General features: G+C 53.2%; 1 protein-coding gene across 2 annotated transcripts in view; it reads left to right on the forward strand.

Moving 5' to 3' along the window:
• Positions 1-23,508, forward strand: part of TBC1D9B (TBC1 domain family member 9B) — a 48,778-nt gene extending 25,270 nt beyond the window's left edge. The window contains exons 8-22 of one of the 2 annotated variants that reach the window (XM_054717110.1): positions 9,584-9,745; positions 10,048-10,198; positions 10,666-10,880; positions 12,277-12,394; positions 13,246-13,531; positions 14,850-14,979; positions 15,091-15,189; positions 15,913-15,981; positions 16,778-17,018; positions 17,255-17,320; positions 18,277-18,348; positions 18,553-18,603; positions 20,165-20,227; positions 20,790-20,896; positions 22,090-23,508. In XM_054717110.1, coding sequence (XP_054573085.1) covers positions 9,584-9,745; positions 10,048-10,198; positions 10,666-10,880; positions 12,277-12,394; positions 13,246-13,531; positions 14,850-14,979; positions 15,091-15,189; positions 15,913-15,981; positions 16,778-17,018; positions 17,255-17,320; positions 18,277-18,348; positions 18,553-18,603; positions 20,165-20,227; positions 20,790-20,896; positions 22,090-22,776 — 2,517 coding nt within the window. In that variant the 3' untranslated portion in view covers positions 22,777-23,508. The remainder of the gene's footprint in view (positions 1-9,583; positions 9,746-10,047; positions 10,199-10,665; positions 10,881-12,276; positions 12,395-13,245; positions 13,532-14,849; positions 14,980-15,090; positions 15,190-15,912; positions 15,982-16,777; positions 17,019-17,254; positions 17,321-18,276; positions 18,349-18,552; positions 18,604-20,164; positions 20,228-20,789; positions 20,897-22,089) is intronic. The other variant, XM_054717109.1, reaches the window with a different exon arrangement.
• The last annotated feature ends 4,332 nt before the right edge of the window (positions 23,509-27,840 follow it).

Below are 27,840 nucleotides of genomic sequence, written 5' to 3' on the forward strand. Positions count from 1 at the left end.
TGTTTCTGTTTCGGTTGTTCATTTATTTTGTTTTTTAGATTCCATATATAAGTGAAATCTTATGGCGTCACTAGTCATCAGAGAAATGCAAATTAAAACCACAATGCGATATCACCTCACACCTGTCAGAATGGCTATCATCAATAAGTCAGCAAACAACAATAGAGGGTGAGGATGCGGGAAAAGGGGGCCCAACCACTGTGACCCAGTGGTTGAATGTCAATCCATGTACCAAGTCACCAGTTTGATTGTGGGCTCAGTCCCCAGTGGGTGGTGTGCAGGAAGCAGCCAGTGGATGTTGATGTTTCTCTCTCATAGATGTTTCTGTCTCTCTTCTTCTCCATTCATTTCTCTCCAAAATCAATAAAAACAATTTTTTTTTAAGAAAAAAGGGAACCCTTGTGCACTGTTGGTGGGAATGTAGATTGGTGCAGCCACTGTGGAGAACTATGGAGGTTCCTCAAAAAAGTAAATAGAACTACCATATGATCCAGCAATTCCACTTCTGGGTATTTATCCAAAGAAACCTAAAACACCAATCAGAAAGAATATATGCACCCCTGTGTTCATTGCAGTGTTATTTACAATAACCAAGATTTGGAGGCAGCCCAAGTGCCCATCAGTAGATGAGTGGCCATAAGAAAATAAGGAAATCTTACCTTTTGCAACAGCATGGATGGACCTGGAGACTATTATGCTAAATGAAATAAGCCAAGTACCATATGATTTCACTTACATGTGGAATCTAATGAACAAAATAAACAAAGTGGAAACGGACTCATGGATACAGATAACAGACTGACATCTGTCAGAGGGTTGGAGGCTGGGTGAAAAGGGTGAAGGGATTGAGCAAAGAAAACAAAGGACTTATAAACACAGACAACAGAGGGTAAAGGGGGGGATAAATAGCAATGGAAGGAGACTTAACTTGGGGGGGTAGACACAATACAGTATACAGATGAGGTATTGTAGAGTTGTGTACCTAAAACCTATATAACCAATGTCACCCCAGTAGTATAATTTTTTTTTAGTGTGTTTGGCAGATGGCACTAATGGGATTTTTGTTTTCTGTCTCCCTGAGTCGGGTGATCTAAACTATTTACCCTCTGGTTGGGGAGGAGAAGTGCAAACCATTTACACTTTTTTTTTTAATTAAACCTTTATTATTGAGATTATTACAGATGTCCTCTTTTCCCCCCACTACCTCCTCAACCCAGTTCCCACCCCACTCCTGGCCTTCACCACCCTACTGTCTGTGTCCATAGGTTAGATCTTTGGTAATCCCTTCCCACGCTCTGCCTCCCACCACCCTTTCCTCTGAGATTCATCAGTCTGTTCCATGTTCCCATGCCTCTGATTCTATTTTATTCACCAGTTTATTTTGTTCATTAGATTTCTTGTTTGTTTATTTTGATTCTTAGATTCAATTTTGATAGATATGTATTTAGTGCCATTTTATTGTTCATATTTTTTTTTAATATATTTTATTGATTTTTTACAGAGAAGAAGAGAGAGGGATAGAGAGTTAGAAACATCGATGAGAGAGAAACATCGATCAGCTGCCTCTTGCACACCCCCGACGGGGGACGTGCCCGCAACCAAGGTACATGCCCTTGACCGGAATCGAACCTGGGACCCTTGAGTCCGCAGGCCAACGCTCTATCCACTGAGCCAAACCGGTTTCGGCTATTGTTCATATATATTTTTTTTAATACATTTTATTGATTTTTCACAGAGAGGAAGAGAGAGGGACAGAGAGCTAGAAACATCGATCAGCTGCCTCCTGCACACCCCCCACTGGGGATGTGCCAGCTGCCTCCTGCACACCCCCCACTGAGGATGTGCCCGCAACCAAGGCACATGCCCTTGACCGGAACCGAACCCGGGACCCCTGAGTCCGCAGGCCGACGCTCTATCCACTGAGCCAAACCGGTTTCGGCTAATGTTCATATTTTTAATCTCTTCTTCTTCATCGTCTTCTTTTTTTTCTTCTTCTTCCTCTTCTTAAAGAATACTAGTACCCTTCAACATTTTATGTAGTACTAGGTTGGTGGTGATTAACTCCTTTAGCTTTTTCATGTTTGTGAAGCTCTTTATCTGACCCTCAATTCTAAATGAGAGCTTTGCTGGGTAGAGTAATCTTGGTTGTGGGTCCTTACTATTCATCACTTTGGATATTTCTTGCCACTCCCTTCTGGCCTGCAAAGTTTCTGTTGAGAAATCAGCTGACAATCATATGGGTGCTCCCTTGTAGGTAACTAACTGCTTTTCTCTTGTTGCTTTTAAGATTCTCTCTTTGACTTTAACCCTTGGCATTTTAATTATGATGTGTCTTGGTCTGGGCCTCTTTGGGTTTCTCTTGTTTCAGACTCTCTGTGCTTCCTGGACTTGTAAGTGTATTTCTTTCACCAGGTAGGAGAAGTTTTCTGTCATTATTTCTTCAAATAGGTTTTCAATATCTTGCTCTCTCTCTTCTCCTTCTGGTACCCCCATAATGCGAATGTTGGTGTGATTGAAGTTGTCCCAGAGGTTCCTTACACTCCATTTTTTGGATTCTCTTTTCTTTTTGCTCTTCTGATGGGGAGGTTTTTTTACTTCCTCATATTCCAAATTGTTGATTTGATTCTCAGAATCTGCTACTGTACTATTGAACCCTTGTAAATTATGCTTTATTTCAGTTAGTATATGCTTAATTTCTGACTGGTCCTTTTTCATGTCTTTGACATTCTCACTAAGATCCTTTAAAGTCTCATTAAATCCCTTGAGTAACCTTATAACCATAGTTTTGAACTCTGTATCCAGTAGTTTGCTTGCTTCCATTTCTTTCATTTGTGACATGTTTCTTTGTCTCCACATTTTGGCTGATTCCCTGTGTTTGTTTCTATGTATTAGGTAGAACTGCTATGTCTCCTGTAATTGGTAGAGTGGCCTTGTGTAGTAGGTGTCCAGTGGCTTATCCTCCCTAGTCACCTGAGCTGAGCACTCTAGCTGCAGCCCTGTGTGGGACGTGTGCACAGTCCTGTAGTTGAGCCTTTATTGCTGTTGGCATCTCTGGGAGGAGTTGACCTCCAGTCCAATTGGCTGTGAGGACCAGCTGTGACTGCAGTGGGAGACCTTCTGTGCAGGAGACACCCCTATGGAGCAGGACTTGTTTCAGTGGGGCTTTGGTGCTCACTGCATCTGCCTATTGAGTGTGTCACTTGTGGATGTGTAGAGTTGTAATCTGCTATCGTCTGAAGCTACCCATCATGTGTACTGACTCTAGGGCCTCCAGGGAGGTGCAAAGGCTACCACTGCCTGGGGCCACCCTTTAGGAGCTACAGAGAGATCTGCAGATGGCTGCTATTTACTGTTTGTATTGGGCTTGGAGGTGCCCAGGTGAGGCCCAGCTGTGAAGCAAGGCAGGCTTGTACTAGTGCCGGATCTTGGGCATTTTATTGATAGGTTTGGGGCACGCTATCATCAGCTGCAGCTTGTTTGAGAGATTTTAGCAAAGTCTGAAGCCTGATCCAGGACCAGCCATTCATATGGAAAAGCTTCTACAAACACCTTGGTTGGGGCTGCAAATTGGATGGGGCGGGGTTTCAGGAAATCACCAGGGCAGAGCAAACAGTGTGCTCCAGGCTGATGGAGGCTCAGATATGGCTGCCAATCAGCCCTGTGCCAGGGGATGTCCCAGCATTGGAACAATGACCCCTATGAGGACTTCTGTCTGGGAGAAAGCCACCCCCGAGTTTCTGCCCCAATGCCAGACAATCTAGTGCCTCCCCGTATGTGTCTGGGTTCCCCCAGAGCTGGCTGGTGCTGGCAGTCTTGAGTAAGTTCATGCACCAGCCCTTTAAAAGGAACACCTGGGTCTCCAGCAGCCTCCATGTTACTCAGCCACAGTCCCCACTGGTTTTTACAGCCCAGAGTTGTGGGAACTTCTCTTCCCAGCTCTGGAACCCTGGGCTAGGGGTCTGGTGTGGGGCTAGGTCCCATTGCTCTTCACGGGCAGCTTCTGCAAAGACAGTCTCCCTCTGATTAAAAAAACGGCACATGTGGGTGTCAGACCAGCCCATTCTTCGCCTCTGCCCCTCCTACCAGTCTCAGTGTGCTTTCTTTATTTCTCTAGTTGTAGGATTTCCATGCAGCCAGCTTTCAGATGGTTGTGAATGATGGTGGTCCTGTATTTTAGTTGTTCTTTTTTAAAAATACATTTTATTGATTTTTTACAGAGAGGAAGGGAGAGGGATAGAGAGTTAGAAACATCAATGAGAGAAAACATCGATCAGCTGCCTCCTGCATGCCCCCTACTGGGTATGTGCCCGCAACCAAGGTACATGCTCTTGACCGGAATCGAACCTGCACCCTTGAGTCTGCAGGCCGACGCTCTATCACTGAGCCAAACCAGTTAGGGCTTTAGTTGTAATTTTGATGTGGTTGTTTTAATATATCTTTTTTATTGATTTCAGAGAGGAAGGTAGAGGGAGAGAGAGAAACATCAATGATGAGAGAATCATTGATTAGCTGCCTCCTGCAGACCCCTACTGAGGACTGAACCCACAGCCCAAGCATCTGACCTGACCAGAATCGAACTGTGACCTCCTGGTTCATAGGTTGACATTCAACCACTGAGCCACACCAGCCAGGCAGTAAATTAAATTTTTTTTTAAATGTATCCATTCATCTTTTGATGGACACTTGAGTTGCTTCCATCTTTTGGCTGTTGTGAATAATGGTCCTATGAACATGGATGTAAAAATTTCTACTCATTACTCTTCAAGACCCTACATGTAGTTATTTTGGAGAACTTCCCAGAAGTAGAATTGCTGGGTCAAATAGTAATTCAATGTTTGCTATTTTGAGGCATTATCATTAGTTGCACCAATGTACATTCCTACCAATAGTGTAAAAGGGTCCAGTTTCTCCTGATCCATGCCAATGCTTGTTATTTTCTGGGTATTTTGTTTTGTTTTATTTTTACAATAACCATTCTAATGGGTGTGATGTGATATCTCATTGGTTTTGATTTACATTTCCCAATGATTAGTGATGTTGAGCATCTTTTTATGTCTTATGGGCCATTTGTATATCCTCTTTAGAAAAATGTCTATTCAGGTCTGTGCCATGCCAGCACAGCCAAGGATAAACCTAGGGAGGGTGGTGAAGGATTTAGAAAAGACAGACAAAGAGAATACAGCTGGGGCTCGGTGGATCTCCCATGCCCGGATGAGGACACAGAAAGACCCCGCCTGTAAGCTGAGGCTTTGTTTTATAGTCAGAGACAAACAAGGAAGTGGTCAACATAGTTACAATGTTCTTGTGAGTTTCACTTGTTTTGGCAGCACTTGCTGCATCTCCCACAGCCCATTAGCTACCTAGGAAGGATCTAGGGATTGTCATAAGGTCAAGCTTAATTATGCTAAGAGGGCTCTGCTCTCCAAGCTGGGACTTGTGGCTCTGCCACAGGTCAATCCAAGGCTTAACCCTATAGCCGCTCCCTATACAGGTCCTTTGTCTATTATTTTTAAAAATATTTTTATTGATTTCAGAGAGAAAGGGAAAGAGAGAGAGAGAGAGAAGAGAGAGAGAGAGAGAGAGAGAGAGAGAGAGAGAAACATCAATGATGAGAGAATCATTGATCGACTGCCTCTTGCATGCCCCCTACTGGGGATCAAGTCTGCAACCCAAGCATGTGCCCTGACCAGGAATCGAACCATGACCTCTAGGTTCATAGGTTGACGTTCAACCACTGAGCCATGCCAGCATTGGGTATTTTTTTAATTGGGTTGTTTGATTTTGTTGTTGAGGGTTAGAACTTTATATATTGCAGATATTAGCCTCTTATCAACATATATGATTTTCAAATATGATTTCCCATTCTATGGGTTACCTTCTCATTCTGATGATTATGTCCTTTGATGCAGATAAGTTTTTAATTTTTATATAGTTCAATTTACCTATTTTTCTTTTATTGTGCTTTTGATGTCACCTCCAAGAAATAATTGTCATTTCAATGTCATGAAGCTTTTCCTCTGTTTTATTTTAAAAGTTTTATAATTTAAGCTCTTGCATTTAGGTGTTTGCTTCATTTTGGGTATAATGTGAGGTAAGGCTCCAACCTCATCATTTTGTGTCTGATATCCAGGTTTTTCAGCACCATTTGTTGTAAAAATTATTCATTCCACATTGAATGGTCTGGGCACCCTTGTTGAAATCATTTGACCGTAGATGTGATGGTTCATTTTTGAGCTCTCAATTTTATCCTATTGGTCTGTTTGTCTTTCTTTATGCCAGTGCCATACTGTTTTAACTGCTGTAGCTTTACAGTAAATTTTTAACTCAGGAAGTCTGAGGTCTCCAACTTTATTCTTTTTCAAAGATGTTTTTGAGTATTTGGGATCCCTTGAGTTTCCATATGAATTTTAGAAAATACTTTTCTATTTCTGCAAAAAAGTCATTTGTTTTTTTATAGGGATTGCACTGAATCTGTAGGTCACTTTGGCAGTACTGATGTCTTAAGAGTCTTAAGGTTTTCCAGTCTATGAACACCATATGTCTTTCCATTTCTTTGTGTCTTCTTTCATTTCTTTCAGCAGTGTTTTTTACTTTTCAGTGTATGCCTTTCACCTCCAGGGCTAAGTTTATTTCTAAGTATTTTATTCTTTTTGGTGCTATTGTAAATGAAGTTATTTTCTTAATTTCCTTTGGGGATTGTTTGGAGTTAATGTCTAACAGGATATATGTTGAAGGCAGTTCTGAGAACTGATGGGTCAGGTGTGGGGAATAAGGGACAGAAAGGGCCAAAGCTGACATGGCTTTGTCGGGCAGCTTAGGGAACAGAGCCGCATTAAATGGCAGGGGGAGATGCAGGAAGAGCAGCTTTGGACGGATGACGTTTAAGGTCAAGGAGAAGGAGACTAGAACTGACCGCCGGAGATGGCGAGGAGAGGTCCTGGTGGCCTCGCTAAGAGTTGTTCAGGGGAAGGACAGGAAGAAAAGCCGGACTGAAGTGGCCCTCAGCTGGCACAGGTGGTGGTGCCGGGTGATTGCTAAAACCTTACCAATTTCCTCAAAACCACGCAGAGCGACTTTAAGAGTAAAAGCAAAAGTCCACAGACAGCTTCTTCAACAAAACCAGGAGAGAGGGCATGGCACCCCCGACTGCAGTGGTGGGGTCCGAGCACCGCGGCGCGTTCTGCACAGACACAGCATCAGCGCTGCGCTGGGCCAGGCAGGGGCGAGGAAGAGGGATTCTGCTCTGACAGGGATGGGACTCCTGAGGGCCTGGAGTTCAGAAATAACTAAAAAATAGCTCCCTCCCCCCAAAAGCGATGCCTCACTGAGCAGAACCCTCAGCAAGTGACTCTGAGAAACAGCCAATGAGACTGGGAGCAGATTTCTCAGGCTCCTTTACAGATAAGTGAACAGAACTGCATGCAGAACCCACTAAGGAGCGGAGGGAGAGGGAGGAGCTAGGGGGGCGCTAACCATCGAGACTCAGAAACACCCAGTAAAGCTCTGCATCCAGGCACTCTCGTCTGGACGAGGTCCTTCCCCTGGATTCTAGCAGTTTGTCATGAAAAAGTATTTAGTGGCCCCCAAATCCATTTCCGAACACCAGCCAGGGCAGAGGGGTGGGCTGTGGATATGAACTAGCAGACTTACCTTTTCCTCCTTCTTAATGTTTTTATTAAAAACTGCTCTACTGTGGAACCATGGACATGCAATATGCTGTACATATTGAAAGAGTAGAGTCTGATGGGTTTAACGTGGGGAGTCCCGTGCAGGAGACACAGGAAAGGGGCAGTGTGGCGCGGTGGATGGTGGGATCAGAGGTGACGGTAGGATGCAAGGGCAGAAGCCCAGCCCAGAGGAGCTGGCAGAGGGAGCCTACTGGCCCATGAAGCCGAGAAGGCCATGCAGTGGCCACCTGTCATCAAAGCTGGCCTCTGCCCACTGAGCGTGGTTTCCTGCCAGCAGTGCCATCCCCAGGCTGGGTGGTACCAGGATGGCAGAAGCCCCTGCATCCTCCTTGGCTCATCCTCATGTTCCCTGTAGAGTCACCACTGCAGTCCTGGTGGCCACTGGGTGACACAGTACCCCAAGTTCCCTGAGGCTGTGAGTGGAATGCTAATTAATTAGCTTGGGGTCATCACCCCAGGTCTCAGCAGAACCCACAAAGCGTGGGGCCAAGAGGAGAGAAATGTTCCCCCACATGGAAATGGGGAACTGCTGCTGGCAGAAGTGAAAGTGGATTCCAGGGAGCCAGTGACCAGGTCCACCCAAGAGCAGCATTGTTTCTGTCGGTGGGCACTCAGGGCAGGAGCTGAGGGGAGAACCAGAGAGGGCACTGGCTCTGGGCCATCTGACCCCTGGGCCAGAGGACAAGCTCCCTGCACAGGCCATTGCCCACGGTGGCAAGCTCGCCTGGAGTCAGATGCCCACAGGCAGAATATCGTCTGGAGAGCAAGGGGCAAAGGGCAGTGTCGGGCATCACCCACACTGTGCCCAAAGGGGCTAAGATGCCAGTGCTTCCCTGAGGAGACCTTCTCCTTGGGGGGAGGGGAGGAGTCAGGCTAGGAACGTACCTACTTGCTACATTAGCAGTGGAGGGCCAGAACCCTGAAGTTCAGGCTTCCTTGCAGACCTGTGTTCCTGGTGCCCCCTTCTGCCAGCCCTATGTGCATCCCCCTGTAGGTTCCCAAAACCCACAGGGGTCATTTCTCTTGCCGTTGGCCATCTGTGCAATGGGAAAGCAGATTCACAGGCTCCTGCACTGGGGCGGGGCCTCCAGCCCTCCAGGGGCCTCCCCTAATGCAGGGAGGTAGCCCGAAGTAGCGATAGTCCACAGGCGAGGACCCCCTCCTTGCATCCAGTTCTAGGCCCGTGCCCTTATCTTTGCCCCCTAAGCCCTGGCAGCCTCGTTGGAAGCTGCAGCAGACCACTGAGGAGAGCCCAGTCTGGAGTGTCCAACGCAGAGAGCACATGGGCCGGTGAGCCCCAGAACCTCCAGAGCCCCGGGAGTGCAGTGGACGGGTAGCCTGAGGAAGGACACCTTACTTACTCAGCAGACAGTCGTGGAGGGCACCTGCAGGAGGGACCCGTCGCTCTGAAAAGGCTGTCAGGCTTGGGCCTGTGCTGGGGCGGGGCCTCTGCGCCACTTTCCTGCATGGCTCGGTGCGCGTGCTCCGTGGGGTCCCAACCTGAGCTGATCACTGTGGCCAGGGGCCCGGGAACGGCCATGGCAGATGCCGCCAACAGCCATCTCTGGGGCCAGCTGGTCTGCAGCCCAGAGGCTGGAATAAGGACAGTGTCCCTGGGAACCCAGCGCTGCCGTCAGGCCCTGTGGGGTACACGAGCTGGCTTCTCGGAGTTTCTTCTCTCCTGGCCCGGCCTCACTGAGGCCTCACGGGATGGGCCCAGAACCCTCCCAGGGAGAAACAGCCAGCGTGGGAGGGCTTGGCGAAGGAGGACAGTGTAGGAGGTCGGTGAGGTGGTGGGACCAGGTGCCCACCCCGTGCTGCCCCCTTCGGGCAGTGACTGAGTGCTCATGGGAGGCCTGCAGGCTCAGTGTCTCCCTCTCTGTTGTACTTTCCAGTCCTCTCAAGCTCCTCAGGAGGCATCAGAGCAGCCCGCCAGCCCCACCGCATCCTCTGGGGGCTGCCAGAGCTCCCTCGCGCAGGAGGCGCCAACTGCTTCCCAGGGCCTGCTCAAACTCTTCCAGAGAAATGCGCCCGTGGAGGACCTGGGGGCCAAAGGGGTAAGCTCAGAGCGGGGCTCCATTGCCATGCCAGGCCCACGCGTGGGGGGCAGGGCCAGCCTGCGGTTCTGTGCCAGTCACAGGCAATGTCGGTCCTATGGCCCCAGGCCTCTGCAGGGAGGCCCGTGTGCTGCTGCCTGAGGGTGGTGCTGTGCTCAGTGCAGCCTGAGCTGGCGGCATTTTGCTGTGAGCCCTTGGAAACCTGAGGTGGCGGTCAGCATGCCCGATGGAGGAGGAAGGTAGGAGAGCCACTGGCCCCAGCAACCTGGGTCACACCAAAGCTCCTCATTGCCTCCCCCCAGGCCAAGGAGAAGATGAAGGAGGAGTCATGGAACATCCACTTCTCTGAGTTCGGGCGCGGTGTGTGCATGTACCGCACGGCCAAGACGCGGGAGCTGGTGCTGAAGGGCATTCCCGAGGGCCTCCGTGGGGAGCTCTGGCTCCTTTTCTCTGGTGAGCTGCCCTGCCAACCCCCAGCTGGCTCCCGAGTTGGCCAGGCAGGAGCTGCCTGACCTTCACAGGGTGGAAATGGGACTCCGCTGTGAGGGGCCTGGTTCGGGCCCACACCAGGAGCGGAATCCTGGGGAGCAGACAGCGGGGCGGGGCGGGGCGCTGTCGCTGGCTGGCACCTCTCCACCTGCAGTGGGACTCGAATAGCCCCCCTGAGGCCTCTTTTCCTTGGGACAGGCTCTGACCACATGCACACCCTTGGTCACTTGGACAGTTTCAGGAGGGGTATCAGCCATTGGAACTTGGGTGGGGTGCCCCCTACAAGGAGCAGTCACGAGGGAGCCTTTGCCTCCCACCACATGACTGTTCCCAAAGTTCTACTTCTCTGTGGTACATTGTCGTCTCCAAACTGCCTGTCACTGCCCTGAAGTCCCAGGAGGGGAGGAGACAGCCCAGCTGTGTCTCCACAGGGGCCTGGAATGAGATGGTGACTCACCCTGGCTACTACGCTGAGCTGGTGGAGAAGTCCACGGGGAGGTACAGCCTGGCCACGGAGGAGATTGAGCGAGACCTGCACCGCTCCATGCCCGAGCACCCTGCCTTCCAGAACGAGCTCGGGATCGCCGCGCTTCGGCGGGTGCTGACTGCCTATGCTTTCCGAAACCCTACTATCGGCTACTGCCAGGTAAGGGGCTGATCAGGGACCCAGAGAGCATCGCCCACCAGAGGCTCATGGGAGCAGATCCCCATGGCCCTGGGCCTGAGTGATGGCCTCACATAACTTCGGCGGCGCCGCTCCGAGGTGTAATTAAAAACAATTGCTCATCTCGTCCCCATGCTATGTATTGTTACCTCTGTGTGCTTCTGGTACAGGTCCTGGGGTCTTTGATTATTGTGTGTGTGTGATAAAAACACATAATAAAACTTACCGCCCTCACCATTCATTCTTAAGTGTACACTCTGTGGCATTAAGTATATCTTTGTGCAGCCTTCACTACCATCCATGGCCAGAACTCTTTCAACAATCCCCTAGTTACCCCTGGCAACCACTGTTCTTTCTGTCTCTGTGAACCTGACTCCCCGAGGAACCTCGGATAAGTGGACTCAGAGAGTGTTTGTCCTTTTGTGGCTGGCTTATTCATTAGCATAATGTCCTCGAGGTTCACCCATGTTGTAGCTTGTGTTAGCGTTTCCTGCCTTTTTAAGGCTGAGTAATATTTCACTGAATATGCTGCTATGAACTGAGTAACAGTATCTGTTCCCGTCCCTGCTTCCAGTTATGTTGTTTATATACCCAGAAGTGGAAGTGCCAGTCATGTAATAACTATATATTTAAATAATTTAGGAATTGCCGTAGCATTTTCCACAGAAGTTACACCATTTACGTTCCCACCAGCAATGCACCAGGCTTCTGGTTTCTCCTCCTCCTCACCCACCCTTGTTATTTTCTGTGTTTTTGGTAACAGCCATCCTAATGGTGTGAGGTGTCATCTCATTGAAGCTTTGATTTGCATTTCCGGCAGGATTTTATTGTAAATCTAGTGGGCATTTTTCTGGCCAGGTCAGATGGCTTCCTGTTTCCCACAGCTTGCTCCTGGACTTCAGAAAAACAGGCCAACTCCCCCAAAATCACTTCTGCAGGGCCCGTGTTCTGCATGACTCACCAGGGCGTGGGCAGCCAGTATGCTAGCTTTAAGTAATCTTTGAGCCAATATGTCACCACTGAAGCTGTGCGGGTCCCAGTCTTGCCATAGTCTCCCTGCAGCCATGGAGCCTCGCACACAGCTCACTTACACGTCCACCTGTACTCACACACCTCCGACACCGGATGCCACTCAGAAGTGCCACGCGCTCATGTCTGCCTTCTGTTTTCCAAGTGCCTGCTGCCCAATTTGAGGGACTTGGCTGACTGTTTCTGTCAAGTTGATTTCCTGCAAATTACTTTATGACAAATTACACGTAGCCCAGTGGGATGGTTTTTTGTTGCTGGACTTGATTGTAGTGCCACACCCTTCGGGGGAATTGACAGTTTTCCTTGGTGTCCAGCTCCGGAGCCTCCTTCACCCTCTCTGTGCCCACAGGCCATGAACATCGTCACCTCAGTGCTCCTGCTCTATGGCAGCGAGGAGGAGGCCTTCTGGCTGCTGGTGGCCCTCTGCGAGCGGATGCTGCCCGACTACTACAACACCAGGGTGGTGGGTGAGTGCCTGCCGCCTGGTGGCTCCAGGGTGGGGCCTCCCTGGGCCTGGCTCCCTGCCCAGCATGTCCTACACGGGAGCCCTCGGAGGCCTCGGCCATGCTGCAGGCTGAAGACAGCCCCTGTCCCCCCTGGACACACCGGGACGCTGCAAAGTGGAGAGCCATGCAGCAGCCCTGGTCATCTCGGCAGACTGCCGTGGACGCCCTAGGAGGGCTGCAGGAAGAGCAGGCCGTACAGATTGTGGTTTTTCCAAGTCGGCTTGGTGCCTAAATTCCGAAGCATCTAACTCTTCCTAAACTCTTTTATTGTGGACAGTTTCCAGCCCACAACTAGAGCGTACAGTGCACCGTGCACTTCTTACGCAGCCCGGCTCTCACCACCTCGGCGGGGGTTCTGTGTCAGTAGTGGAAGTGCACTGGCCAGTGTATTTTGTCACGTAGAAAAGTATGTCTGTTCTTCAAGATGTCCTTCCCCTACCATTTGTTTCAGGGGTCTCTGCTCTCGGGGTCCTTTAGAGTCTTATCTGTTCACCAGCTTCAAGGCAGGTACACACAGAAGCCACCAAGATCACTGTCACTTCCCCAGAAAAACATCCCCAGTATCAAGGAAGAAATGATTATTTTAAACCACCAAATGTGTAGCATCTCTTCCTGCAGCCACTCCTGGGGAATCACAGGAAATCCGGTGTGACAACCAGGGCCTGCCTGCATTTGGCTCTCCACTTTGCGGCTGTGTTGGCGGAGCTGGCCAGGGACCCCTGGGCTTCCTGCCCCTTAGGCCCTGGGGTCCCACACGGGCCACCAGAGCCAGTGGGCAGGGCTCAGCGTACACTTCTTCGTGCTCTCACTAGGGGCCCTGGTGGACCAAGGAATCTTCGAAGAGCTCACGAGAGACTTCCTGCCCCAGCTCTCTGAGAAGATGCAAGACCTGGGGGTAATCGCCAGCATCTCGCTGTCCTGGTTCCTCACCCTCTTCCTCAGCGTCATGCCCTTCGAGAGCGCTGTGGTCATTGTCGACTGCTTCTTCTACGAGGGCATCAAGGTGGTCCTGCAGCTGGCCTTGGCCATCCTGGATGCCAACATGGACCAGCTGCTGTACTGCAGCGATGAAGGCGAGGCCATGACCATCCTGGGCAGGTGACCGAGTGGCCTCCCTTCTGCTGGAGGCCCGCCCTTCTTCGGCCCTGGGCACTCCTCAACTCCCAGCTGGGGCTAGAGTCAGGGGCACCCCAGGAGGGGGCTGGAGCCTCCTTTCTGGTGGGAGATAAGTGGCACAGGGTGGTGGTCACCACCTGGAGAAGATAAAACGGGTTGGCCCAAACATGTTGGGTGGGAGGGCCTACTGGGCAGGAGGAGCAGGGCCTCCTGCTTGTGCCTCCCTTCGCCCAGCAGCATCACTCCTCCCATCCCAGCCCGAGGGCTCACGTGGGCCTGCCGTGATCGCTGAAAAGGAGGCGTCCTCCTCCTCTCCAGTCCCCACACTCGTCCTCATAGACAGTCGGAGGATCCAGCCCTCCCTCCGGCCCAGGACACTCCTGCCTTGGGCCCCGTGCCTGCTTCATTATGGTTCTCCCTGCTCCCCTCTCACCACCGGCATCCCACGGGGATCTTGCTGATCAGAATCTCACCGTCTCTCCCCTGGACATGGGGGCTCCCTATACCACTGGTGGATCTCTGTACAAACAAGCTGAGTCCCCCAGCCTGGCCTTCAGACCCCTTACATGCAGGCCCCTCCTGGCCTCATTCCGGCCCACACCCTGAGCTCTGTACAGTCCTGCTGACCGTGTGCCCATATTTGGCCCACCTGGAATGCCAGCTGCCCAGGACAGCCTGGGACACTGCCAGTCAACTGCTGGGCCACCCCAGGTGCTGTGGGAGGTGCAGCCAGTGGACAGAGCCTGAGACGGGTTCTCACGCCCATCTCACACCAGAAACATCGGGCCTCGGGCAGGAACCTGGGGGTGTAGATCAGCCCCCGCTCCTGCCCGAGTGTCCGCCCCGCCCAGCAAGCCTGGGAGGGCGGGAGGTCCTGGATGGCCAAAGCCAAGCCCTGTCCTAAGGCTGTGTCCCTGGGGAAGCAGGTCCCGAAGACCCCCCCCACAGCTGGGCCCCTTGTGCCTTTCTCCCGGGGCATTCCTATGGTCCCTGATTCTTCCTGGCCAGCAAGTCCCCATGTCCCTGAGGGCTGGACAGAGGGAGGGAGCACATCCTTCCAATGGACGAAGCGTCTCCTAGTATGTGAGGGTCTGGCTTCCTCAGGCCTTGAGGGAGCAAGGCCTTCCTCTCCACTGCCGCCAGGGGGGTAACTGATGTGCCAGGGCTCATCTCCCACCGCCCTGCAGGATGCCCAGCCCTCAGCAGGCTCCTTCATTCATTGGGAGACTCTGCAAATTAGGTCCCTCCACACCACTGTCGCCTGTTAGCGGTCTAGACTTCTGTCCTTCAATCCCTCCAGATACCTGGATAATGTGGTCAATAAGCAGAGTGTTTCTCCGCCCATCCCACACCTGCACGCCCTGCTGACCAGTGGAGATGACCCTCCTGAAGAGGTGGACATCTTTGACCTCCTCAAAGTGTCCTATGAGGTCAGCACTGGCCGGCGTGTTTGGCCAGGCCGTTCATTTGGTCCCTGTGGTGCGGGTGGCCCTCTGCTCCGTGGTCCTACCTCGCCTCACCGAGTCACCCTTGGCCCATAGAGATTCGGCAGCCTGAGGGCCGACGACATCGAACAGATGAGGTTTAAACAGAGGCTGAAAGTGATCCAGTCCTTGGAGGACACGGCCAAGAGGAGTGTGGTATGATGGCCCCAGGTTGCGGGGGGCAAAGGTGGGGTGGTACCCCCTGTGGACGCTCCTGCTGTGCTGCCTTCACTCCTCCCCTCAGGGCGGGGCAGGCGCAGTTCCCTAGTGCTGCCTCGTGTGGGACTGGCATCAGGGCGCACGTGCCAGTCACTGCTTCCTGCTTGTGGGTTGGTCACTGGGAAACTTGTCTGACACGCAGTGCCCACAGGCCAGACGCGGTCTTACTCTGCTGAGCCCTCGCCTGGCAGTGCCCCTGCCTCTGGGTAGTGACACTCAGCACCCTCCACCCACCCAGTCCACCGGAGGTCTGCTATAAGCCTTGTTCCCCTCATCTCTGGAGGGAGAATTTACTGAGGAGTTCTAGAACAATTTCCAAAGAGCCAGTGTCAGGGTCTTCCCAGGGACCCAGACAGCAGCCACGAGATGCCTGCCCCTCACCCCGTGTCCTTGACCGGGCATTCAGGACAGAAGGCTCCCCGGTACCCACCAGGAGGAAGTGTGATCCCGGTACCCACCAGGGGCAGATGGGTGTGGAGGGAAGCAAGTGGACCACACCCTCTCCTGGATGGACTGCCTCCTATGCTTGGCCAGCGGGCAGCACCGAGACGGGGTTCTCGTTTCCTTCCTCATCCACACGGGGTCCTCTCAAAGAGCATCTTGCCGTCACCATGGCAGGAACTTGAGAAGCCGTCACTCATCGTTTCTCTCTCCTCCTAGGTCCGGGCCATACCTGGGGACATTGGTTTCTCAGTTGAAGAGCTGGAGGACCTTTACATGGTGTTTAAGGTGAGAGCCAGAGCAAGGGCCGCCCAGCCCCATCCTGTCCCCCGGAGCATCCTCAGATGCAGCTGCCACAGACGGCATGTGGTGGAGTGAAGTCCTTGGAGATTAGGCAGGACATGATCTTCAGTGTCAGAGACCACTCGCCAGCTTACACAGAGGAGGGAATGCTTGGCTTGTGTGACGAAAGCCTGGGAGTGCACAGCTTCTAGCATGGCAGGGCCCAGGCTCCCACCTGCTGTCAGCCTCCCCAGCCCGGACCCTCTGGACTGCTCTTCCTGCAGCGTGGCAGGGCTGGCATCAGCGGCCGGGGCGTCCCGTGCTCAGTAACCCAGTGGAAGAAATGTTTCTTTCCAGGTGGTTGTAGCGAAGGGCTCAGGGTGCTGTGACTGTAGGAGAGTGTCGCTGGGTCAGAAGGGCCATCTGCCTGCCCCATTGCTTAAGGCTGGGCAGAGGGGCTTTCCAAGAAAATTCCAGGTGCTGTTAACGGACGAGGGGAAAGGGTGCTGAAGGCCACACTGGTCGGTTCCGGTCATTTCCCTTCTGCCTCTGGCTCAGCCCCTGAGGTGGCCGCTGTGCTGTGGCCTTAGGGTCAGAACCGTCGAGCCAGCACTGCCCCTCGCCCACCATGGCCCCCGTGACCTGTCCCAGCACCCACACCTGTGAACAAGGGCTGGAGGTTCCCGCTTGAGGTCCTGGGAGGCTGTGCGGCTCGGCGCTCACCACCCGGGCCTCTGCAACCCTGGCTGGAGGAGGAGGGTGGGCACGTGGGCCACCATCTCACCAGGCTGTGCCCCTGCAGGCCAAGCACCTGGCGAGCCAGTACTGGGGGAGCAGCAGGCCCACCGCTGTGCGTCGGGACCCCAGCCTGCCCTACCTGGAGCAGTACCGCATCGACGCCAGCCAGTTCCAGGAACTCTTCGCCAGCCTGACGCCCTGGGCCTGTGGCGCCCACACGCCCGTGCTGGCGGGGCGCATGTTCCGGCTCCTGGACCGAAACAAGGACTCGCTGATCAACTTCAAGGAATTCGTGACAGGGATGAGTGAGTGGCTCCAGGGCCATTTTCCACTGGAGACGCGGGGGCCCAATGGGGTTCCTCCCTCCCTCAGCCCAGTGCTGCCACGGCTGGGTCTGTGGGCCCCAGAGGAGAAGCTCGGACAGCAGGAGGCCTGGTCCCACTGCCGGGACCTCCCAGAGGGCGTCAGCTGTGAGGAGGGCCCTGCAGAAAGGGCGGGCGTGGAGGGCAGAGCCCTCTTACAGCGAGCCTCTCCTCCCCAGGCGGGATGTACCACGGGGACCTGACAGACAAGCTCAAGGTGCTCTACAAGCTGCACCTGCCCCCAGGTGAGCCTCCCTCCCCCCTCCCCCAGGGAAGGCCCCTCACTGTCCAGAGCTGGCCCTGCAGCATCCCAGGCACAGGCCTCTGGGGGGCAAGTGCAGTGGGGGCTCCCCCTCCCCGTGAGCTAGTGCTGAGGCACAGCCCAGTTGGTCTGAGAGTCAGCAGGAGAGTTCTCCAGGGCGGGTCCCTGAGGGCCTGGGCGGGGCAGGTGGAAACCCTGGCCCCGGACCCTGCTCTGGGTGGGGCCGCCCTCCTGCTGCTGCCGGCCTCCTCGCTGTCAGCACTGCCTGGGAGGGATTTGCTAAGTGCTGGTGCCACACTCACCCCCAGAGGCTGTCACTTCATCGGCCCAGAGGGGGGTTCTGTGCAGCCAGAGCGGGAAGCCCTGCTCTTCGCTGCCCTCGCCTGTGCTGTGGCTGGTTGTTCCCTGTACGGCCCCAGGCCACAGTGGCTCCGGGGAAGTTGTACTGGGCACCAGTGCTTCTGCTGAGGGAGAGGCCCTGCCGCCGCCCGGTGCCACACACCGCCACCCGCCCTGCACTCCCTCGCACCACAGGGAGAATCCGCCCCACTGAACGTGTGGGCCCCTGGGGCCACTTAGAGAGAATGCCCCCACACAGACCCGTGTCCAGGATGCATGAAGTGAGAAGAGTGCGTCCCTGTGCACAGGTGGTCCCTCACACACGCTGGCAGGAGCACAGACATCCCCAGCCCAGGGGAGGAAGGCTGGCCGCCCCTGGCCTCCAGCTGCACTGGCTGGACTTGTACCTGTGACAACCGTTACATTTCAAAAACAACATAAAAGTCGAGAAAGTAGCCATAACCAGCACCGGCTTCATGATGACCACGTGCTCTGTGGCGGGCGGGGGGTGGGGGGCACACCTTGTCCAGGACTCGGGACGGCCTCGCGAGAGTCACATCGTTTCTCCCTGCCCTCGCCCTCCTTTCGCTCTGAGCACAGCCCTGAACCCAGAGGAGGCCGAGTCAGCCCTGGAAGCAGCCCACTATTTCACCGAGGACAGCTCCTCGGAAGGTGAGTGCTGCTGGACAGGAGGCCTGCGGCCCTGGGGCGGGGGGCGGGGGAACCTGCCTTGTTGGGGTGCTCGCGAGCCAGGGACCTGCCTCTCTCTGGGCAGATCCCTGGGGTGTTCTCACTCGCTTCTCTTGTCTCTGCCTTCCTGGACTCTGGCCTCTCCCTCCCTCCCTCTGCCCTTCACTCCCCCCGTCTCCTTTCCAGCATCTCCTCTGGCCTCAGATCTGGATCTTTACCTGCCCTGGGAGGCTCAAGGTCAGTCCCTGGGGGCAGCGGCACCCTCTGCCCTGGGCTGCCTCCAGGCCTTGGGCGCTGTCTTCCTCCCAGTCCCCGGCTCGGCCAGGAGGCCTGCAAGCTTTTGGTCCCAGGGAGGCTCCTGTGTGGCCAAGTCCTGAGGAGGACCCACACCAAGTGCTGTCTTGGTGTCAGTGAAGACACCAGCACGGCGGGCCTGGCGCAGGCACCAGAGCGTCAGCTCCGCCGCCATGTGCAAACGTGTCCCGTCTCATTCATAGGAAAAAGCACCAACGCTGTCATTGCAACCGGGCAGAGCTCAAGCAGGATGCATGGCAGTGGAGGAGGGTGATGGGTGCCTCCTTGAAAAATGTTTCTCATGTTCCACACACTTCCCTGTTAGGGGTGAATGTGATTGTTTAAATCCCGGTGGAGCCATTGGGAGCATCAGATCCAGATGGTGGGGCATTCTGGGCCCGGGCTTGGCAGTCGAGCTGGTGGTGTATAATACACTTACCCAAAGGACCAAAACTCTGCCCTGTAACTTCTCGGGGGGAGGAGGGGAACATTACACACCAAGGATAATACATCCAACAGAAGTTACAAACAGCACGTAGCAAGATGCCCAGGGCAGCCCTGATCTGTGTGTTCAGTGGTTAGAACATCAGCCCTCACACCGAAGGGTCGTGGTTTCTATTCCTAGTTAAGGGCACGTACACATACCCGGGTTGTAGGGTTTGGGTTTTTTAAAATACATTTTTATTGATTTCAGAGAGGAAGGGAGAGGGAAGAGAGAGATGGAACATCAATGATGAGGGAATCATTGATCTGCTGCCTCCTGCAAGCCCCACAATGGGGATCGCCCCACAATGGGGATCGAGCCCAAACCTGGGCATGTGCCCTGACTGGGAATCAAACTGTGACCTCCTGGTTCATAGGTCAACACTCAACCACTGAGCCACACCAGTTTAATCCCCAGGCCCAGTTGGAGAGGGTGCAGGAGGCAACCAATCGATGTGTCTCTCATCAATGTTTCTCTCTCTCTCTCCCCCCTCACTCCCTTCCTTCCACCCTCTCTAAAAATCAATGGAAAAAAATATCCTCGGGAGAGGATTAAAAAAAGAAGAAGAAATACAGAGCTGAGCAGTATTTAAAACTTCATCCTCAGCTGGGGTGGCGGTGGAAGGTCAAATTGCTAATTAGGGCCCCTTCGGTTTGACCTTTTCAGCAGAGACTACAGAAATTCGTTCTTGGAGTTTTTCTCCATACAGTGCACCATCGTTCACTGAACACTGAATGGTGCGATTTATATTCCTTTGAAAGACAGGAAGTGCGGGTTGGGTGGCTCTGGGGTTGCATGTAGCCAGGTGGAGAGGAACAGCCCCCCCCCCCCCCGCCCCCCCTCCCCCCCCCCCCGCCCCCCCTCCCCCCCGTGCTGACAGGCGGGCGGCCAGTGCAGAGAGCAGAGCAGCGCCTGCCACCGGGGCCACGCTTGCTTCTGCAGGAGACCGCGGACTAGCGCTCACAGACCTCAGCGTGGAGGCGTAACAGAATGTTCTGTGTTCTTTTCTCGGTCGTCCAGAAGCACTGCGGCAGGAAGAGGGCGAGGGAGCTGGAAATGAGGACGTCCAGGGAAAGAGAGGAGGTATATACAGGCGACTCCGCCGCGGCTGTGGAGCCCGGGGCCGGGGGCTGTGCCCTGTCACTTCAGAAAGGCCCCCACGGGGAACATGGCAAGCCCTGCCTGATTCCAAGGCTCTCCCTGTGGAAGGGTGGGGATGTGAGGGGGGCCCTGCTCATGTCAGCCCCAGGCCTGAACCTTCTTGTAGCTGTGAACACCCCCACCCCACCCACACCCCCACCCCCCCACACCCCCCGCTGTCGCCACCTCCTCCCGGGGAGCTGCTTTCTGCCAGGACCCTTCTCTGCTGTCCTCATTCCAGCTCCCCGTGGTCCCATCACCGTCTTGGGGCTTGGGGAAGGCCGGTGGTTCATCTTTATCAGTTTAGGTCAGACCTACTTTAGCATAACCCAGGGGAGGCCCATGAGTGTTCTGGAGTGTTCTTTCATCCCCCAATGCTGGGATGTTTGTAAAAGGGCCCAGGTAGCTCCATGCCAGACCACACCCTAACCCGCTCATTCCCTGCTACCAGCCCCAGCCCTTATCATTTGATAGATGGAGTTTAATTTTTTCTCCCAACTCACAGAGGAGAAGGGGACCAGCCCCCCTGATTACCGGCACTACCTTCAAATGTGGGCCAAGGAGAAGGAGGCTCAGAAGGAGACCATTAAGGACCTTCCCAAGATGAACCAGGTAGGCCCCCCGGCACCCTACCCCACCCCACCCCCGAGCCTGCAACAGACGCTGCGTGAGTGGCCGAGCTGGGCCTCCCACCGCCCCCCAGAGGGGGGTTTCTGTCTGCCTCTGGATCCTGCTAGTCAGATGGCAGGGACGATTCCAGAAGGACAGGAGGCAGGTGCGGCGGGGCCTGTGGGGCCGTGTCGTGGGGACAGCTTGTTCGTGGTCACTCAGGATCCATGAACCAGAAAGGCACTGGGGAGGGTGGGCCTCTGAGGAGCAGAGACTGACACACCACCTTCCAGGAGACGTCACGGCGCTCCTGCACACACAGGCTCCTGGCTGATTTGCTGGTCTCTAGGTCTGGGGCCTGAGTCTTGGGGAGGTTCTCAAGGCCAGGACCACAGACATGGAACCAAAAGCAGTTCTTTTTAAAAAATATGTTTGTATTGATTTCTGAGAGGAAAGGAGAGGGAGAGAGAGAGAGAAACATTAATGAAAGAGAAGCATCGATCGGCTGCCTCCTGCATGCCCCACACTGGGGATCGAGCCTGCAACCCGGGCATGTGCCCTGACCAGGAATCGAACCATGACACTCAACCACTGAGCCACACCGGCTGGATCCAGCCTGAGTGGGGCCCTGCTCTGCCCAAAGGGGCCCCCTGCGGTCGGGCACTCGCACCCGCGGGCAGGAGGCATCCTGTGTGATCTCAGGACCATGTATTTCCTTGTGTTCTCAGCTAGCTAACAGTCACACTGTGTTTAATGCCTTAATTAGTCCCTGAAAGAACGCCTTCCCCTCACTGACCAGGCCGCACTTGCCTTGTCACCACCCTCTAAAGAGCTCCGTCGGGAGTGGAAGTCGCTCTGATTAAAGATATAAAACGCTGAAGGTGGCTCCGAAGCACGGAGGAAATCTGTGTAGTCACTGGGTCCAGAGAATCGCGATAGGAAAAGGGCCGTCTCTGCTAACAGAGGTCACGGACGGAGAGACTCCAGGTGGCTCTCTGTGCTAGAAGGCAGCTGGGAGACAGCCCTCTGAGGCCACCTTCCCTGTCCGACCCCATTGTTCGGGCTGACCTGGCCCACAGGTGCGGTGTGGACGTGCCAACAAGACCATACCCACCGCAGCAGGTGGCCGGCACTGGCAGACTGACCTGCCTGCCTCCCACCACCTCCCTGCCCTTGTTCTGTTTTCCCTTTAAAAGGAACAGTTCATTGAGCTGTGCAAGACGCTTTACAACATGTTTAGTGAAGACTCCATGGAGCAGGACTTGTACCACGCCATCGCCACCGTGGCCAGCCTGCTGCTGCGCATTGGGGAGGTGGGGAAGAGGTTCTCGGCGCAGCCCGGCAGGAAGCCCCGGGACGGTGCCCCCGGAGAGGACCAGCCCCCAGCCCCCGACCCCCCGCAGGACCCTGCCCAGGAGCTCCAGCCACCAGCTGTGGGCGACCCCCAGGCCAAAGCTGGGGGAGACACCCAACTTGGGAAAGCACCGCAGGAGAGCCAGGTGGTGGGCGAAGGGGGCGGTGGCGAGGGCCTGGGCTCCCCCTCCCAGCGTCTGTCTGATGATGAAACCAAAGACGACATGTCCATGTCCTCCTACTCGGTGGTCAGCACGGGCTCCCTCCAGTGCGAGGACCTGGCCGACGACACTGTGCTGGTGGGCGGGGAGGCCCGCAGCCCCTCGTTCCCCAGCCGCAGCGGGGGCTCCGTCGACGCCGACTGGAGCATCTCCTTCGAGCAGATCCTGGCCTCCATCCTGACTGAGTCTGTGCTGGTGAACTTCTTTGAGAAGAAGATGGACATTGCACTCAAGATCAAGGACCAAAGGAGAGTGGAGAGACAGTTCAGCTCCTCCAGTGACCATGAGCATTCTGGGGTTTCCAGCTGAACGTTCCGCAAGTGGGGGCTGACCCCCCTCTTCCCTCCGGGTCTGGTTTCTCCCTAATCACACCCTCCCCTTCTCCCCAGAAGCCGTGAATTGTAGGGGGAAAGAAGGCTGAACAGCCGCAGTGGGGGCCGGGCAGAGGCTCCCCGCCCTTCTCCCAACCCTGGCCCAGTGGCCCGCAGCGTGCCAGAGCCTCCTGTCTGCCTCTGCCTGCCCAGTGCCTCCCCCTGTGCCATAGCCAGGCCACACCGAGCCTCCACCCACAGGCTCTCCTGCAGCTGCCTGCTCGGGCTTTTCTGCACGGAGTACTGCCTGTTGGCACCAGTGGTGGCTCTCCAGGAGCCCCTGAGGGACCCTGGTGCCATGCAGGCGTATTCTAAATGTTCCTTCAGCTCGTCATCCTCACCATTAACCTTAACCACATTCCTCGGGTCCTGATGGATTTCCTTGTGTTCTTTTCAGTTAGCTAACAATCACACTGTGTTTAATGCCTTAATGAGTCCCTGAAAGAACTGAAAACCACACTGTGGCCCTGGCCAGTGGGCTCAGTGGCTGAGCATTGTCCCATGCACCAAGCGGTCCCAGGTTCAATTTCCTGTCAGGGAACCTGCCAGGTTGTGGACTTGATCCCCAGTAGGGGGCATGCAAGAGGCAGCCAATGGATGTTTCTCTCTCGTCCATGTTGCTCTCCCTTCCTCTCTCTAAAATCAATAAAAACATATTTTTTAAAAACAACCATGCTGTGTACATGAGCCTGAATGTGGCCCCTGTCCACTGCTTGGGGCTCCTGGCTTCTCCACCCCGGGCTGCCTTCCAGAGGTCCAGACAGTCCCTACAGGGTGGGCTCCCAGGCTCCCAGGGAGATGGGGACACAGCAAGTGGGATGAAAGCTGAGCTGAGCAGGCCGCTGGTGACCTGTGACGGACCCCCGAGCTCTGCGCTCCACCAGTGTGAGCAGTCTGGGCCTGGGTGCGGGAAGCAGGCTGGGGCTACAGGGAACAGGCTGAGCCACAAGCACCCTCTTGCTTTGCATCAGGAGCTGCTCATCGGTGTCCAGTGTCACACACACACACACACACACACACACACACACACAGTAGCTCTTGCTTTTCAAAGATACCGCTTTTAAAAAATCTAATATTGAAGGTCTTGGCAGCGCGGGTCCTCACGGGGCACAGATCCCGAGCCCACGCCCAGGAGGTGGTGCCGCCCGCAGTGCAGCGTGCAGGGATCCCAGGCCACAGAGCCCTGTACTGCGGTGCTGAGGCTACAACCCAAGTATCTTCAGCTCAACAAGTTAGAAGATGAGTTCCCTGGACGCCTGGACATCTCCGGCGAGGGGACTCCCCAGGTTACTGGGGTCTTTGAGGTAATGGGAGCAGGGAAGTTGGCTCACTCTAAGAAGGGAGGCGATGGCTACGTGGACACAGAGCAAGTTTCTGATGCTGGTGGCCACCCTCACAGCCGCCTGGGCTCAGGCCGGTGTGCCCTGAAGGCGGAGCCCTGTGACCTTGGCCCAGCCCCTCTGGGCAGACGCTTCTTGATGGGATGGACTGAATGGCCGGTCTTTTCCTGATGTTCTGTGGCTGCCCGGCAGATGGATGCCCTGGTCTTTGCCTGTGTGTGTGTCTCCTGGAATCTCGCATTGCACACTGGCCCTGTCCCCTGACTTCCGCCGTCTCCCTGCCTGCACTCCCCATGTCTCCCTGTCCCCCCTCTGGTGTTTGGGCGGGTCCTGCTCCAGGCTTCCTTCCCAAGGAGGAGCCGAGAGGGGGATCCGGTGTGTGAGTCTCAGGTTTCAGCCGTGTTTGCAACATTCACAGTTCAATAAATATTGAATGAATTTTTTAAATATAATATTACAGTTTTATTGAGACAGAACTTACCATAAAATTTACTTGTTTTAATTTACAATTCAGTGGTTTTTAGTAAATTTATAGAATTGCGCAACCATCACCAAATGCAGTTTCAGAATATTTTCATACCCCAGAAAGGCGCCCCCCTCCCCCGCACCTGTGCAGCCAACCCCATTCCACCCTCAGCTCCAGGAAACCACGACTCCACGTGCTGTCTCTCTAGATGTTATGGTGTTTCAAAAAAATCACACTCACTATGGTTTTATCTTGTTTACAATTCCTAGGGCACAATCTCAATAAAAGCAACAAAACAAGGAAACCAAACAACTTTTTTTGTTTTTGTTTTTGTTTTGTTTTTCTTTATAAAAAGTCATTAATTGGGTGGTCCTGGTCAAAAACAGTGACGGCGGCTGGGTCCCGGGTTTCTGGGCTGCTAGGTCAATTCCGGCCACAGCTGGCAAGGCCCATGTCTCGTGGCACCCACCGTGAGGAAGGCTCAGCTCCCATGGAGAAGGCCCTCACCTCTGACCATCTTCCTGAAGCCACACTACAGAGAGCATGCGAGACCGACCCCCCACCAGGTCCCAGCCGTACCCTGGGGCGATGATAAGCGTACTCTGTTCCATAACTCTCATGTGGATCTGCTTCTGACCGACATGGAGGTGAGTAAAGAGAACCTGGACCACTACCCAGTGGAAACCACAGCACTGGTTTGGACCTTTACTCTCCCCGCGAACATGAAAAGTGTATGGACTTTAAGCTGACCTTCTTTCCTCGTCTCAAATGATGTCTAGAGTATACTGATCTCTTTGCTTATGGCAGGAGGTGGCTTAAATAAATAACTTAGATTGGTGATTTTAAAAAGTCATTAATGTCATTTCCTTTCTAGTATTTATACAAATAACCACATGCTTGCCATAAAGTAATTTCAAAGGATTCATACTAGAAAGACTATGTTCTAGGCCATAGTTAAGATACTTATACATAAGAATCCCACACAGCAGTTTAGTCTTAAATTGATTGTAATCAGAAAGATTTAAATAACTGGAAATTAGGATAAATGTTTTATATACCATGGAGAAGTATAAATTTTAGAATGTACCAAAGAAGAATATAAAAGAGAAATCTAGCCTTTCCATATTGTAGGACGGGGAAATTTCCTGGCTGGTCTAATAATTTAACAAGAAACAGATTAACAGTAGAAAACAACTAAATTTAATTACATATGTACATAGGAATATGGGGCCCCTGGACAAATCAGGCAGTTGAGGTTTATGTGCCACCTTGAGCTAAGGAGCAAGGGGGTGGGTCGTGGTTTGGGACTTCAAAACGGAGATGGAGAAGCAAATGTTTGGTAAGCAGATGTCGGCCGTGCCGCCTTTAACAACGGCACCTAGAGGACTTTGATCAAAGGGGCCTTGCTGGTTCCTCCCTGTCCATCACACACGGGCTCATACACACGCGTTCACAGGAAACTCGCTATCTGTGACGATAGCTCCCTCTCGGAGCAGGCCCTCTATCTACATTATTTTAGGCACTTCAGGGGAAAGGCAAAGGTTTTTCCTGAGTCATTTCTTTAAAATAACCACCTTAAAATAACATCCGAAAGAGAGCTATACTGGAGTTTGCAAACTCTGCCCCTTTCAGCATGGTAAAGGAATGTACAAAAATGTATACAATAGTACTTTCATCTATCATTCAACATGGATTGATACTCAAAAGGCTTAACAATCAGAACAGTATTTAAAACTTTCACAACTAAAAGCTTCTCTAAAACAAAGGCCTTATTGATCCAAATGCTAGCCTGCGGAGATTAAAAATGGCGGCAGAATAAGTGGTTGCTGCACATACATGCTCCCAAGACCAAACTGGAATTACAACTAAAATACAGAAAAACTTCCCGAATAATCAATGGAAGACTTGTTGGAGAGAACCCTGATAACCAAGGATAGAAAGTGGAGGACCACACAGAGACTGGTAGGAGGGGCAGAGGCACAAAAGGGCTGGCCCAGCACCCACAGACACCAGCTGAAGTCCTGGAGAGATGTCTCAGCTGTGGGCGGTTGCCACTGAGAACTCTGGGGTCTAATCCCCAAGTTGGGCCCCCCAGCACAGAGCATCAGAACTGAGAAGGGTACCCACAAAACATCGGCTGTGAAAAGCAGTGGAGTTGCTGTCTGCCAGGGAGAGACGGCTGGAAATACAGGCACCCTCTTAAAGGGCCAATGCACAAAATTCCTGTGGAGACACTCACCTTGTGCTCCCATGGAGGGAGGGCAGAGTGGACTGGAGCTGTATAAGCAGAAGCCAGGATTGGGGGCTCTGGGGTTAGAACTCAGAAGGCAGACACGCTGGTTTCCTGTGCCGAGTAATTCCCTCACATTGTGAAGTTCATCTTTCTCATGCAGACATTTGACTGAGGGGAAGATAGTTGACACACCATATTGGAAAACACATTGTCCCAGGTTGCAGAGTTTCTGAGGCCCATTAAGAGACTGAGAATAACAATTAGCCTCCAGGCAGAAGCAATTGCCCCATCCTGTTGAAAAAAAACTCCTGCCACACTTGTGGATGATTGCCTGAGGGCTTTTCAATGGAATCCTATCAATCTGTAGGCAGAGGCGGTCTCTGGAGGTTTTGAGTCTTTGCCTGATCTAATTAGAAACAGCATTTAACTCTGTCCTGCACTAGAGATTGAGAGGCATAGCAGATCTACCTAATACATAGTCATAAACCCAAACAGGCAGCCAAAATGAGGAGACAAAAAAAAAAAAACCCCAAATGAAAGAACAAAAGAATTCTCCAGAAGAAGAGATAAATGAAATAGAGATGAGAAATTTACTGATATGGAGTTCAGAATAAAGATGGTAAAGATGCTCAACAGCATAAATAAAGATACAGTAACTATGAAAACAGAAATAAAGAATGACATAGCACAAATAAAGAACATGTTGAAAGGAATACACAGCATATTAGGGGAAGCTGAGGATCAAATCGGTGAATTAGAAGACAGGGTTGAAAAAATCAATCAGAGAACCAAAAAGAAAAAAACAATTTAAAAACAACAACAAAACAGGAGAACAGCTTAAGGGAACTGTGAGACAATGTGAAACATAACAATATTTGAATAGTAGGTGTGCCAGAAGAGGCAGAAAGGGAGAAAGGTATAGAGAACGTGTTTGAAGAAATAATGGCAGAAAACTCCCCTAAC

This window comes from Eptesicus fuscus, chromosome 6 (assembly GCF_027574615.1).
Source record: "Eptesicus fuscus isolate TK198812 chromosome 6, DD_ASM_mEF_20220401, whole genome shotgun sequence".
NCBI lineage: Eukaryota > Metazoa > Chordata > Mammalia > Chiroptera > Vespertilionidae > Eptesicus > Eptesicus fuscus.